The sequence below is a fragment of the Zerene cesonia genome, chromosome 18 (genome assembly GCF_012273895.1).
Source record: "Zerene cesonia ecotype Mississippi chromosome 18, Zerene_cesonia_1.1, whole genome shotgun sequence".
NCBI classification, from domain to species: Eukaryota; Metazoa; Arthropoda; class Insecta; order Lepidoptera; family Pieridae; genus Zerene; species Zerene cesonia.
In genome coordinates, this window is record NC_052119.1 from 2,518,089 (window position 1) to 2,534,688 (window position 16,600).

The window sequence follows — 16,600 nt, forward strand, 5'->3', positions numbered from 1 at the left end:
TTACTTTATTTGTTTGGAATTATGAAATCCATTGTCTGCCAATACTAATATAAAAAAGGAAAATAGTAAGAACACGATTCTTACTATTTTCCTATATTGGCATAGTGATTTTCCTCCATTATAAAGAAAATTTGATTCTATTAACAGATTCTTTTGTTATCTTTATTGTCCAGTAGAAAAGAATTGAGGCATGAAATTCAACCCACAAACTTCATCGACCTGGAAGATAGTTGGGTGAGGCGGTTTTTTGCAATATTTACGGGAATATAATTCGCTTAGGAAGGATCTTGAAGGCAGTAACTGCGTACCATTTGTAGCTTCACGAGGTAGTCTACGGTAAAAATACCTCCGTTGGTCATGAATTTGTGCTAAATTAAATAACGAATAGTATAAGTACATTATTAAAACTAGAAAAAATATTGAACGCAGAAAAAAATACGAACATAATTGCGTGTTAAAATATTCGGAATATTGCTTTTATAAAATAGTAGATCTGAAACTTTATTGATATTCTTTAAAACAATAAAAATGAAAATATAAATAATAAATAAATAAACAAATATAAAAAATAAGATAAAAAGTTCGTTTGTCAAGAGTGGAATAAATAGTAAGTAATACATAAAAAACGAAAATTGGTCGCCATCTTCAAAATATTTACTGCTTAAATAAATATAGATTTAGATGCTTATAGGGGTTAGACCTCCGTCAGAGCCAAAATGACCTCTCTTTCACTGTCACGAAAAATATTTGAATGTTAAAACATTTAAACAACAATATTTAGTACTAAGACCGTGCGGATGCCTTATATTGAATTTCATTCTTTGTGACTAGCCCACGTGACTTGAATATACATTGGCACTTGTATAAAATCATACATAATAAGTTAACAAAGTCAAATATTTAAGACTTTTCTTGAAACAGTATGTAGTATGAAAAATAAAGGCAAACATAAATAAAATATTTCATTAAGTAATCACTTACAAGTTGCTTTTTTATTTTTGCTTCGTTTTTATGTCAAAATAACTATGAATTCAGGACTAAAATATAACGTATAACCCTAGGATAACGGTATATCTTGGCAAGCATAAAAATAAAGACAATTCGTGCCTCGACTAGCGTGACACTATGCCACAATTTATAGAATATACCACCATGCGTGCTTTCATTGTAGTTTGATAAAGTACATCTTAAAATATGACTGAAGACAGCCCAAAAAGGTTATTTACCTTATATTTTTACGAAATTATCTCATAAAAATAGATAAATATATCATCTATATATTATGGTTCATTACAGTTCCATTGGGATTTCAATAAATTGAATAATGAGCTTTTGCTTAAGCTTGTAATTTGTTATAAATCTTATTAATTCGCATTAAGACATACAGTCATGAGATACGTAATGATAAACATAAGCAAAAATTTTAAACATTCGTTAGATTTCTGCGAATTAATTTTAGATAAGGATATACATAATATTATATTATACTGTTTTATTGTATTAAAAGAAACGTGTGTTATCCTGTTTTGTATATAATGTACTTGCCTAACAATTAGAAACATTATATAACATACTGATATTAGTATCAACATACGCAGAAAGAAAAATTGCGGTCAGAAACATTATACGGAATATAAACGAAGGCTGTGGCTCGGCAACGTATTGCCGGGTAAATCGGAAAAGTCTACTTTATTTACTGTGCCTATTTATATGAAGCATTCAATGAAATAGCCAGTTACGGGTTCTCTGCGAAAGCGTTCTCGATCCGGGATGTAGATGTTATAACAGAAGTAGGTAAGTAATTCAAATTGGTTGGATAAGTTTTGTCGACACGATTTTTCTGATAGCAAATGATTTATATTTATAGTATTTCTTTAACTATCAAGGATAACGATCTGCAGACTAACGCTGTGATACGTTCATAATAGATTTTTAATTACAGAAAATTAAACAAAATATAGATATTTAATTAAATCAAAAAATTCATCGTCTATTTTGTATTAGACAATGAAATCATAACCTGTTTTCTAAAAAGCAGAATAGTACGAGTAATAAAGTAGAGTATAAAAAAAATAAGTTTAAAAAATACACTCAATAATTATTGAGATAATAGGAAACATTTTGTCTAACTATTTAATTAGACATTTGCAATAGATATGTGTGCAACATGTAGAAACTTGTATTTGACAACGATGTTTAACAATTTGTGTGAAAATTTCGGTAAACCGCACGTCCGTATGGGCGCGGCCGAATAATTAGTTTTGTTGGATAGAATTTGCGGTAGCTTAGCGGAATTGCTGCAGGATTCGGTAGAATTTGCTGAAAATTTGCGTCTCACTTTCTTATTGATTTAAAATGTGATAGAATACTCAGTATCTTAACACAATTAGACATTCTTCTAGTTGTCGAACGTCGGTGGTTAATTCATGTATCAATTATTATTTAAAGATAAAGTATTCCCTTATATGTAGTTTTAAGGCAAAAATAAAAATAGTTTTTCTTCTATAATAAGTAAAAGGGTACAAAATTAAATAGTGCATTTTTTATTAACATCCGGGAATTAAATTACAGCAATCTTTCTCGAATGTTCATTATATTTAACAACGCAAAAAAAAATTCAGTTATGCGATGTGAAAAATACATTAAAAGAAAATCTACAAAAGCTTTGCAAGTTACTTGAAATAATTGGATTTGTTTTCAGATTCCATAAAACTCTGCATTTTTAATGTTTTTATTTTTTTTTAATACACACATGTATATATACACATTATATACGCGTACATTATTGTGATAAGAATACCGATATAGAGTTTCGATCAACATCTTCGATAAAAGATTCGACAGAAGCGATGTGACAAATAATGACTAATCGACAGAAAAACAATGACATAAAGATTTTTTGAAATATTGTCCAGCTTAGTAACTTAATGGTTAAAGTTGAATTCAATTTAAAGGATCTTTCACCGAATAGCACTTGAATAGCAAAAGAATAGTATTTGCATATTTATATACTATTTTCGTATGTTTTGTGTCCTGTGTGTGGCTCAAATTTGACCAGGAGATTCATACTATTGTCAATAAACGCTAGCAGGTACTTTATTTATGACAACCATTATTATAATTAGTCTGTTTATGTAACTTTAATCTCGATTTAGAAATAAGAAAGCCTGCAACTCACGTGTAGGTTATTATCAAGTTATTGTATTGTATAAACTTTATCTGTAATAAATTGTTATATTACACAGCGTCTTATGTTAATAATTACAATCTACGTTATGTATTTATAATTTAATTAAGGAAGTCTTAAGAACAAATACTGAGTGGAAGCATGGAAACGTGGTCATGAATATTTATATGATGATTCTTAATCACGTATGTTTGTATTTTAAATGTGGCTCTTGTATTGTTCGGTAGTATTTGTTTTGTGAAGTTTTCGGGTTGTTTGCTCCAATCAAAACCGCAATTCATGATAACAACAATAAATTTTCAGTGATGACTTATCAATTTAAATCACCCCCATTAAAATTTTTATTCGTATGCTAGTTGTGATAGTCATTAACAAAACTTAGCGCGATTAATAGCGTGATCATGATTATTACGAGTATTATTTGTTGTATGTATGTTATTCAGTGGTCTGCAGAGAACAAAAAGTGATTTTGTGATCTCTGCATTTAGTCTAAGTTAGACGAAAAGAGCTTTTCAAATGAATCTCTTTTTGTCTAATGTTTACCGTTCAAAAAAACGTTTCACTGAAATAACCTAGCATGTTTGCAATAACAATTTACATAAAACATTAATATTATCAAAAAAAAAAAACTTACTATGAAATACGTGTAAAAATAAGTAACATTGTAACTAATGCTTTCAGTGATTTACACATCCGGGAAATACAAAATATATTTATTGGGATTTTTAGCGATTTCACTTTACAAATTTGTTTTTAAATATTTGCTTCTGTAACAAATTGCTTGAGGCTTGAATGTGACAGGGCCTTTCAAGGTGGTATCACATAAACAATAGTCTCTTACATTGTAAATGACACCTCCATTATAGGTGCTGACGTTGGAACTGTTGTTTGCGAGTTAGTAGTACGAGTAACATTTCATCTAAATTAAGGGATGTTACGTTGTAATAGGTTTAGTTAGAACAAGAGAGGAATATATACGGGCCTTTAAGATTTTAAATAGAGTGTGTTTTTATTAAAAAAATCATTATATACACTACTTATTTTGAAATTCTTAGGAATAATGTGATATTTTATCGCACAATATTACACAAATAAACATGCATGAACATGTATGATTATCATGCACGTTATAATTTAATCATCTTCTTTATCCTATTTTGGTTTTGATTACGATTTGTGTACATTTAGCTTGAAATTGAATAAAACACTAAAACAGCGCGATTCCCTACTGCATTAAGGTGCCTCATAAATCTGTCACGTATTTTCTCGGAAATTCAATCAGTTATGACAAAAAGGGGTGGCAAAATCTCGGTCGTTTGTGAAAATAACATGTAAGAAACATGGAGATCGTTTTTGTACCCATTTCATACGCATTAGCACATTACCATTTGTAAGCGAGTGCATTTGTCTACACTATGTAAGTTATGGACCTCCGTTTTCAGCTTTTAACAATGCTCATAGTTTGTTGTTTTATGTTTCATGCTATTTATAATTTTTGTTGTGTGAACTCTCGGGCTCTAGTTTTTCTCTAAAATTATTGCTCCACATATTAAAGATTAACCATTATTTAATATTCGTTAGATGAATGTTAATAACAATTTGTTTACCGACATTATAAGCACGTTTTGATGCCACAAATCCTACGAGATCGAGAAGCTTCTAAATGTCAGAATATTTTATTAGTGACGGTGTTTAGAATAGCGTCGTTTATATGTTTTAAAAATAACTTGTTTTTAATATAATACGTATCATGCAAATATTTAATGCACATAGATCATAACAATATCTTCAAAAAATCAGTTTAACACTCGGAAGTTATATTTCTAGCTGTGAACACAAACAGTTTATGCATTCAAATAAAAACAGAATACTGTTAAATGAAATCGCTGTTTACTTACTAGCAATTTGTTTCAACGCTGTGACAGCCGACTTCAAAGTGTTTAACGTACGTCGTCTTAAATTCTTCTTAAACGAAAAGTTCTCCATATCGATATCCACAGACATCACTATAATTACAGAACACCTTTTGAGAAGGAAGACGGGAATAAACTGGTAAATGCATATCAGTAACAGCCAGTTCATACGCGAAAAGTGGAGATCATGGAGAACAGGGAAGGGCGTTGAGACGCTTATAGTTTCATTTTCTGTTCATTTACAGAGTGCGTCGATTTATTAGCGGATCAAAATGGAATACGTGCTTTGGTTGGTTGGATTTAATTGCCGAGTTACGATTGGATTAGAAATATTTTAAAAAATAATTATAAAACTTTTATTTCAAATGTTTGTATGTATTATAGCTATTTCATAGCAATAAAATGAAATACCTTATATATGTATAGAACAAAATCTAATTCATAGTATTGATAACAAATATTTTTATTCATTTTAACTATTTTGTGTCTCATGTCACGAACGTGGGGTTTAGATATTACAATTTCCATAAGACAACCATTGAACAGACTCCATGTCTTTTTGCTTGCCGACATTATGAATGACGATTTCGGAGTATTTTCGTCGCCCTAAAGTGTGTATACAGGATTTCCGAGGTTCTGAAATATGAATGTAATATTCATAAATACTTTGACTATAAAAATATTATAATAATCATTCCATTTCGCAATTCCCACTATAAGAATAAAGCATTCAAGTCCTTTTTTCCAATTTTGATACAAACATTAAATGTATTTTGTATATGACTAATTCTTTTTATTTGTCCTTATAAAATTTATGGTTGGTTGATCCATAAAATAACTACTTATACATACGAGGTAAAGAGGGAAGAGATTTAACTCTGGAACTTTTATAATATTGTTCTGAAATTTCCTATTTCCCAGCGATGTGCATTGTATACACTACGGAACGTAAACTATCTATTCCCGTCGAGCTCCAGGTTCATTAACGGACGACCTTAGCCTTTGTTATCGTTTACTTTTTTATTAATTTTACACGGAACATCTTTTGAACAGTTAACAGACGAAGTGGAGTGTTTTATGTTTCGGAAGTGTTGGACGTTTTCGGATTTGTTTTGTTTCGGATTTGATTCTGTTTTTACAGAATTATTATATATAAAAATTTTAATTTCATTGTGTGCTAATTTCAATCGTCTTATACATGAATATATTCTTATCTCTATGTCTATATAAATAGTAGCTGAAGCTCGCCCTTCAAAGATATGACGCTCGTTGCTGGATATAAGCGTGTCCCAAACATTTCCGAATCGATCGAACGAACAGTGGCCTGGGTCCAGCTGCCCTCTGCCATTTTAATCAGGTTGTCTATCCATCTTATAAAAGGCTGTCTTCCACCAAGTCGCTTTGTACGTGGTATATATTAAACATGGTAATTTTCATCGCTCATTAAATCATTAAATCCTTTGCCAATATTTGTATTCTAGAATATGTTAACATTCAGAAAATATCGAACGTGAATTTTCGTACGTGAATGTTCCATATTTATTTTACTGGTAACGTAACTAAACACTTCGCAAACAAACAACATGACTAATTAATAACGCTATTTCGCAAATGTGTAATTTTGTATTTCTGGGAAAACGTTAAGTCCTCTAAATTTTACATATTATTGCACAGCTAAACGTCACATATTATATGATGTGATAATGCCTTTCGAATGAATTATATATTGTTAGGTTCAATCTAAAACAAAGTGTAGTAAAGTGTAGTAAAGTGTAGTAAATGGCCAGGGCCTTAGGGTTGTTACATAGTTTTTAACACTCACCTCTTCCTCTATAGTAAGTAACAGTAGTATTTTATAACGGAAAAATTGATTGAATTCAGTGGATTAATTACTATACTGTTTAGCTTTGCCTATTTACCTTCTATATATTATGAACTTTCGCTTTAAGCCTGTTTATAAATAAATGAGTATATCGTTTATGCAAGTTTATGAATATACGAATTTTGCGCGTTATTATATCGGAGCAGAAGGTAATTTAATTAAGCTCAGAGTAATGAATATGAATGAAATCATAATAGACTCCGTATTCCGCTTAGCATAGACAATTATATATTATGTAACTTTATAAAAGAAAAAACAAACGAACGTGTTTATTTGAAATAATATCTGAAGGCTGTTTACCATTCTAAGCAACAGAAGCAAACTAATTTTCAAATGTTTCGAATTTTACAGAAAAAGAAATTAATCTTTGATATATATATTACTATACAAATTCAGGGTGGCATTTCTTGGAAAATAAATTTTCCTTTAGTAATACCTCTTTTGAAGTAATGTTCATGCCATGAAATTATTTTAAATCTATGTTATTTGCGTACTTCTGAGTTGTTATTATTCTAAAGTCTTTGTGTTCATAGTCTGTTGTCTATTATTATTAGTTTTATACAGTATTGATTTATTCATCTATGGATATGCTTTCGTATTTTGCATGATGTTGGTTATTATAAATTGATAAGGCTTAATTTACTGAATTTTTTCGTTATGTAAAATTTTCACGGGAATAAATATAATTTAAAGATAAAATACACGACATCTTCAGTATAAAGTATTTACAAACTTTCTGTAAATTCAATAACAAAACTAAGAATCAGATTTCAAGCTAATAAAACTTTCAAGCTAGAAAGCAAAAGGATTTCTTTTGTTTCATTGCACGAGCTTATCTCAGAAACTATCAGTAGTTTAAAAAAAAATTACCAGTTCGTTTTGATTTTGAATGTGGGAATCGAGAACTCTTCGGTATTCTGCTAATTGGGCCAGCTCTCACCGGGGAAATACCACACTCCTCCAAAAGACCAGCATGAAATAGTATGCTACTGTGTTTCTGTAAGAGCTACGATGGAAGGAGCGGAGTATCAATAAGAAACGAAGCGGAAAAGAGGAAAATATTCCCTTTTTTAGATTAGACGAGGCGGTGTGCGTCAGTTATTGAAGATATTTAACACACTGTCATATAAAAATATAAAGCTGCAATTAAACTGGACCGTGTAATTGAGACATAAATGACATGTCCCTTATCAGTCACGGTAGCTACTGATTCTCTAATTAATTGAACAAGCTTTATAAATTACATGACAAGCCAACACCGTAATTGGAATTCATTATTAAACTGGAGTAGGTACTTTGTTATAGGAATATCATGTTTTGTAGAAATAACACTTTATATACTTCATTTGTATCGGATATAAAATTATTCTCTAGTTCTATTATAAAATTATAACACACGACCAAAAAGAAAAGAATTTGATTGTGGAACGTTATCATTCCATACATGCTTTAAATTAAATTATCCCTCGGAATTGTTAGTTTAGGCGATATTTCCCAAAACTAATTTTAACTTCATAACGATCTCCAACAAATCTTAAATTGATGAACGATGTGTAGTTTTAGCTTGTTAACAATAGTATAGTATGTTATCTGGTATTTATTAATTTTAATCGATTTTAACCTAATTAATATAAACTTAGAGTTGGCTTCGTGATGTCGTAGTTTTTTTGTGGTGTATTGTTTTGTGATATACTCAATAGTTTTTTTTATAAAAGATTATGATTTCATAATAATAATTTTTGTTCAAAAATACGACATTTTACAAGATCATATGGTAAGCATTTTAAGTTGTAGGAAATAATAATGCTTTTATTTAAATGAGGAATATACGAAAACAACAATTTTCATCCAGATATGTTATATTTTTACAAACGTTGGATCTTTATTTAAACTAATATGTCTATTGTGCATACATTTGAAATATGTTCTTATCATATTTCTTTCGGTTCTACATCCCAACTGTATCGTAATGCTATGAAAAACCTTCATCATCAGTCAAGGTGACGTGACAAAATATTTATTGATCTATCTGAAGTTTACGATTATAACTTATGAGGAAGCCCGTATCCTTTTTCTTGCCCTTTCCAGTCCTTTCGTTAATTCCTTTCGATGCTCCTTTCTTTACCCCTTTCCATTAAAAGTCCATGTGATCGGGTCTTAAAACGACCTTACGCCTCTGCAAATATTCATGCGTTGGTGGCGTTTACCATCAGTCCGTCGAACTTACGAATGTACACATTTGGACTGGGTGAAAAATTTTTGAATCAATTCGGAACAGTTAGAAACAAACACATAAAACGATTTATAATATAAATTAAATCAGTTATAAACATAACAGAATTTTACTTTATTGAGGGAAATAAATTTATAAAAGATTTCAACAAACTAAGATGGTACATAAGTTATGACACTCGTTAGCGGTTCAAAGAATTGGACATCTTGTCGTAGTGACATTTCATTCGCTTTAAGCCCTAGGCCATAAGAAACACGTGAGGACAATGTAACTTTCTATGTGTTTACTAACAAGTTTAAATTAAAAAATCAAAGGTAAACCTTGTTCTAATTAAAAAATCCATTACAAAAATGTTATTTTGGCAACTTTGTGAAATAAATTTTGAATTAATCATTATGTCCGCTGTTATAATTATATTTTTTTTATTCTAGGCATAGACTATAATTTACACTTTGAAGACTCTACTATTGGCTTACCACTCAAAAGTCAAAATATTTATATTTTTTGTAGATTACTATTGAACAAGTTTGAAGGAATGAAGAATGCTTTAAGAATATACTGAGTAAAGTAAAAAACAAATTCATGGAAATATAATTAATATATGTAAGTATACTTATAACATATTATCCATTTAATTAACATTATAATATCTTACTATGAATATGAAAGTAGTATTTTGTATTTCATATCTTATAAAAGTTTTCGAAACTGAATAAAGGCAAGTAAGAAAACCACGCGGGAGAGAAGTTGGACAATGCTACAAAACAACCTCCATGCTAAGTCATGCTATGGCTCATTTTAGTTGTTTAAGAATTCCTACAACCGTGGCTTATACAATTATTTTAGCTTTGATTTTAGATATAAATTAACGCCAATACTGATGAAAATGAACTTGTTTCACAGTGACTTTTGCTTACAAAATAAAATATTCGCTGCAAGGAGAAGTCTCGGTAAAATCAAGTTTTAATTAAATAAAACTTCGTGTCCCACTAGCGCTGTATATTTTATTCAAGGCTAGGAAGTTTAAAGATTGTTTTCTATATCGTAACGTATTTATATAATGAAAGTTTAGTTACCAAAATCGGTGTAAACTGAAAACATTATGAAACTAAATAGTTCAGATTTAGAAACAGAATTGTCAATTTTGTGTTGAATAATTTGATAACTAGTTAAATTGATTTGATATTAGGGATCTTTTGAAATGTGAGGAAATATAATTTGGCAATAATTTAGCAATATATTTAACGTACATGGACATGCTCAAGGACACAAATTTTAATATAATTGCATAAATACAATAAAATAATAAGCATACAAAAACCACTAAAGTATGTGTTAAATTGAATGGCATTAAGTCGAAAATACCCAGCGAATGCATTGATTAAACGCGTGAATAATTTTAAAGTTATTAAGCGATCAAATTTAAAATAGCCAACCCGGGAACGTATAATAAATTATTCATGCAAAAACTTGTTTGACTAATCGATAGAGCGCGCATCAGAAATTTCATTAGTTAGCGAAGAGTTAAGTTTGTTTGACAAAGTTGGCCATCACGTTGTGACCCGGCTCACAAGGAAATGTTACTGAAACTCATCTACAGCGAGCGTGTATACAGAAACAGGCTTATTAGAATATTTTATTGGACAACCTCGCTTGCTAATATTGGACCGTAGTTTATAAATTATAATTATTTTAGCCTCTTAATATTTTATGTGATATTAATTAAAAATGTTTGGGGGTAGGTTTGGGGGTAGGTTAAGAAATGAATGTAGATTAATGTGCTTTTAAGAAGTTTAGAACTTGGATGGTTAGAGAAAGGGAAGTTGGCATAATATGAATTATGTGTGAAATGTCATAAAGTATGTTAAAACTTATTAGTATTGAGCTTTTTTGTAATGTTAATAAAGAAAAATAAAACAAATCATGACGAAAATTGAGAGACTTACTGTCCACTCGTCTAACCGTACTTTTAGAACAGTTCCATAAGAAACGAAAAAAATTTACAAAGCATTCCTTTAACGGAATCTTTTCTTGGGTCGTTCTTGCGTCTGAAAACCTCACTCTTTTCTTCACTTTTCCTTTGTCCCTTACAGTTTTTTCATTTCTCAATGAGCTCGGTTTCGATTTTTTCTCATTTGAAAAATTACCCCTTTCTTCGTGCACATTTTCACTTACGGGATTTGATTTCGCGATACAGGTCACGCTCGGTTTAGTTACATTTTTTACCATTCGCACACTCACATTTAGAGGTATTTTTTCGTCACATCTCATCGAATCGTTGAACTCCGTGTTTAACAAATCAAACTTTGGAAAACAATAGTTTATATTCGGTGCGGAAATAATGTATTCCTGGGTTGACTTTGTATATCATACAAAATACAATGCGGTACTGAGTTGTGCTATGACGCCAATAATTCTCAGCAACTACGCGTCTAAACGACACTTGGCTTTGTTTCAACTGTTGACTTTTAGGGCGCTCTTAAATATAAACTAAATGCAAATAAGTAGTATACATCGAGAATGAAAGAGTAAATATTGCCACAATAGTTTACATTTAATATTTGTTTTTTTTGTTTGTAAAACTAAAAATATTTTCAATATCAAGTACGCATGTTCTTTTAATTCAGAAGTATGAAATATGAGTAGTTAACAATATCATGATATGATGATGCATAGATTTCTGCCAAACATAAATGTGGACATGTTCTAAACAAACAAAAACTTTATATGAGCAATTACTTATAGCATAGCATATATGAAATCAATTTTAAACAGCCTATAATGGTTGTTTTGATAATAAACTTTATTAATTTTCATTTTCACTATGCTTACATTCACTATGAATCAAAATATAACTTATCATCATTTACCCTTTCTATACTCCGTGTAATATCACTAATAAATAGAGTCGTTGTCAGAATTATGACCTCATACAATAGTGTATGGACTGACCCGAGCTTACCTCGGAATTTACTATGCGTGCGCTCCTTTATGGTTATGACCAGTGTAATTAAGCGTTGAACGCCTCTAGAATATAAAAGACTTTGATATTATTTTATTTTGAAATGTAAGGGACTTTGGTTGTTATGTAATATACGTAATATTGATTATTTTACAAGAAGTGAGTTTAAGTGCTCTTACTGTAGTAAGATGATGATACTTCGATGATCATACGAGCGCTTCTTGTAAGTCTTCTCGGAACTTGTCAATTATTTGAAGTTACTTAACAATCGTTCGTAATTTATTTCTGTTTAACATTATATGTAATGTGCTTGTTTTAAGAGCTTTTTATTTGAGATTTAGAATCATTTTATGTCTTTTCTTATTATAAATTGTATGTACCTTTGAATACTATAAATGAATATAATAAGTGGAAATTCATAGATTTAACCCTATATAATATAGATTATTAGTTCTATAACGGCTGGCTTCTGGAATTCACATCTAAGTAGAACTTAAAACTTAATTGTCCGCTGTAATAGCATGAAACTGTAAGCCTCTATTACTCATAATAGTACCTACTCCTATAAGGTCAGGAGTTTAATTGCCTGTGTCGTCATCAAGTATAATGCGACAAAGAATAAATCATAGATACTTTGAAAAGTATGTCGTATATTTTCAGAACGCCCAACTTGTAAACAACTTACTGAACTTAATTTTGAAGTATCTTAATTTACTGTTCTGTTGTTTCACAACTTTTGAAGCAGAGAAGATTTTTAGCAAAGATTAAATTTGGGATGGAGGTAGGTACAAGATAAAATATTGTTTAATAAATGAACAACCAATTTATTAGAGACATAGTAACTTTGATAAATGTAAAATAATTTTGACCGCAATTTTGATTCTCTATTGATTTTCTACACAGATAAGTCAAACAAATAATTTTAAGTATGCGATTTCATTTAAGACATGGTGAATGTATATCGCTGAGTAATGTTTAAACATAACTCACTGAAAGTGGTGAGTGAATTAATGACGAACGAGAGATGTAACTACAGAGCTATAGTATCGATATTTTAATGAGGATAACGTTACCTAGGGCGAACTTGACGCCCGTCCATGCGGTGCGGACATATTGGAAGAGGCGGCGATATAGCGGGCGGTGGCGTCGGCGTCTTGTCGGCGCCTCCGCGTCGGGCGCGGGCGCAGGCGACTCCGCCTCGCCCGCACCCGCTCGACCCTCCAGCGACGACGCCGTGGCGTTGCGCACCCAGCTTTACGCGAAACGCTCGCTCGCTCAACGTAACCGCACCATCACCGATCGACACATACGCACATCACTTCAGAATTTCATACATTGATCCCTTTAATTATCTCTGAACTAATAACACTAGAACACTGAATTGATTATAATAAACACCACTATTCACGTCGAGTTAAAATTTTAGTTAGTTTTCACAGTTAACACTTAGCAGAAAAGTTAGTGAAAAGCGAGCTTTTCCATTGTTAAGTTTATAAAGAGGCATGCGGCATGCGATAGCGTAGCAGCCGGAAATCTGTGAACAAAAATAGGTTTTGTTAGTTTTGTTAGTACATAATTGAATTTCATATCATGAATGCGGTGGAATTTTCATCACTGAATTTTTTTATTATGCACAAATAATAAATGCAGGTTAAAATATATATATGATACATAAAAAAATAGTCTTTTTATAGACTTTTTCTAAAAAACTGTTAAATTGATTAATTTGTGAGGTAAAAGTATATAAAATAGATCTGAGTAATAAAAAAGTTGTCAATAGGCGCAATTTTATTACAATACTCGCTCGTCACAATAGTGAGTCGCACACTAAGGTATGTACTACTAGCTCGTAGGATGTAAAAAACCGACGAACTGATGAGTTTTCCTGTTAATATGGATCATGGGTTTGCAATCCGAACAATTGGAATCACCGAATGGTTCGAAATGAAAGTTAGCGTAAGTACTCCGTCACTGTTTGTTCCCTATTTGCATTAGAATTGAATTCTGGCGGGGCGGATGCAAATGAACCGCGGGACGTACGAGCACTATGAAAATATTTCCATTCAATATTAGAATTGCTCAAAGTAACCATATGTAAATTGAGCGTGATTTGTCTGGTATTATTGTGGTTTAATACTAGATAAATCGAGGTTTCATTTTTCATATTGATGAAAATCTTGATTGAGATTTTACAGTATAAAACACACGTTCTATATAATTTTACAAACAACATATTTGCCCCATCACAATATAATGCACTATTTTGTTGAAGAATTATATAAATAATAAAATACATTTAATTTTTAGTTTTATAGCATTGAAATGCTTTAATAAAATACATTTTTACATTAATGCTTTTATATTTGTCTGCGTTAACAAAGCACTGTTAAGTATTAAGAGCAACTCTTAATTTCGGTCCTAGCTGAGTAATAAACGAATTAAGCACCGAAACTCGCCGGATATGAGGACAATAAGGGACGGAGACTATTGTTTGTTCGGTCTTCAAAGAGTAAGTATCGGTAAACATTTCAACTATTTTACTAAGAGAACAATAAACAAACCTCTCGAGTGATGTTTAATTACAAAACTTTAAAGAGTGATTAAAATGATAGTATATTTACAAATTTTGAGCTATAATTTGTATAGAAATTTAAATCTAATCAAAAATAGAAATGTAGAATCGATCAGAAAAACTTGGAATGCTTATTATAACATGTTGCCAATAATTACAAATACATATTTTTCTTTTACAAATGTTGTCTGTCACATTTCACGTGCTTGCATTTGGGGGATTTTTGCCGTTATATAAATTCCTGCTAAAATACAAAGCTTTCAAAGTATTACGAAAATAATGAATTTTAATATTCTATTTAGCTAGCACATGTTTTCATAGAAATATTATTTATACCAAGATTACGTGGAAAACTCACAGCGAGTCAGTTTTATTTCAACCAGGAACAATGGATCCTCCGAGAGTTACGAACAACCTCGGACAATTCTTTTTATAAGTACAAACGATTATAAACCTTAAGCGTGGAATATCAAGGCTTTCCTAAGTATAAAATGGTTTGTAGCTGTAAATTAGACAATGCGTCACTGTCATTTCGAGGCGGGAGTAAGGATGCTTCGTAATAACCTGCAATATGAACGGTTGATGACCACTTGCTGATATATATGGAAGTTTCCAACTCGAGTGACGCGAAATAATGTGGTAATTTAAAGTCGATTGCCGAGGTTTAAGTTTAGCTCCTAGATTCATATAGTATGCAGAGCAATAATTTTTGTTGACTAATTGAATAAATGATTTCAAGCTTAAGAATGAATATCGAAAGAACATGATTCTTTGTGGAAAATATAATGGTGACGCTGGTACCTTGCCATTCATAAATTCATTATACATAAGTAGACATGTCAGTGATTGGTGAACATAATGAAAAACAGGACACACGACAACCTACCGAAATACTCGAAATCTACCAATAATGAATACGACGATTATTATCAGAAGTAGGACCAATAAAGTGAACTGAATGAGATCATAACTTATTATTAAAGTTGGCCTTATTCTGAAATGATAAAATATTGTACCCTTCTCACAGCCACAATACAACATGTATAGACATATTGAAAGGGTTTCATCGCCGTGTTTATATCCAAATGTTCCGTACAACCGGGTGGAATAGCAATGAACAGAAGTTTCCTGTTTTCTATGCTAATCACGAAGCCCGTTTCCAAACAAACAATTGCGACTTGAAAGCAGCAGGAGTGTCAGAATAGCGCTTTACTTCAGTCTTTTTTTGATACAATTGGAAAATGTAGAGTATTTTCTCGCGAAGGCGACAGTCATTGTGGCTGGTTGGAATTTTTAATTTTAATGCCAATTAGTTTCAGTTGCAGAGCAAAAAGTAATGGATTACAGCGTAAATTCAATTGAAGTACGTTAACAAAATAGCGTACTTCAATTGAATTTCTATAAAAAAAATGATTGCTAGTTTGCTTTAACGGTTATTTTAGATTTAGATAATTTATATCATATCTGTTTCACGGAGTGAAATTCACAGAATGAAACAAAGTTGTACAAAATAAAAGTCTTTTAACTAAGTCGTAAGCGATAGCATCGAGTGTTAGAATTAGAAAGTGTACAAACCAGTAGATCTCGATACGAAAGTTTTGGGTTTCCTTACAAATGATTGCGGTTGGGGCGCGAGTCCAGTCAAGATAAATATTACAGAGTTTTTGTTTCAGTGACGGAAAGATTTACAAACGTTTTTGTAACGAAAATGAATCCGGAAAGATATCATTATACAAACAAAGAAATTCTTTTATTCCTTATATCATAACGACATTGCCTTGGATCTTGGGAATTTGATTACAGAGATGACCTTACTCTTTCTCATATTGTTTTCTGTTGAAATGTTAAAAA

The 16,600-nt window shown here is 31.0% G+C and overlaps 1 protein-coding gene across 1 annotated transcript in view; it reads right to left on the minus strand.

Moving 5' to 3' along the window:
- LOC119834055 (Kv channel-interacting protein 4-like) overlaps nt 1-16,024 on the minus strand; it is a 73,886-nt gene extending 57,862 nt beyond the window's left edge. The window contains exons 1-2 of the mRNA XM_038358332.1: nt 15,963-16,024; nt 13,251-13,429 (exon numbers count right to left, since the gene is read on the minus strand). Coding sequence (XP_038214260.1) covers nt 13,251-13,429; nt 15,963-16,024 — 241 coding nt within the window. The remainder of the gene's footprint in view (nt 1-13,250; nt 13,430-15,962) is intronic.
- Between the last annotated feature and the right edge of the window lie 576 nt (nt 16,025-16,600).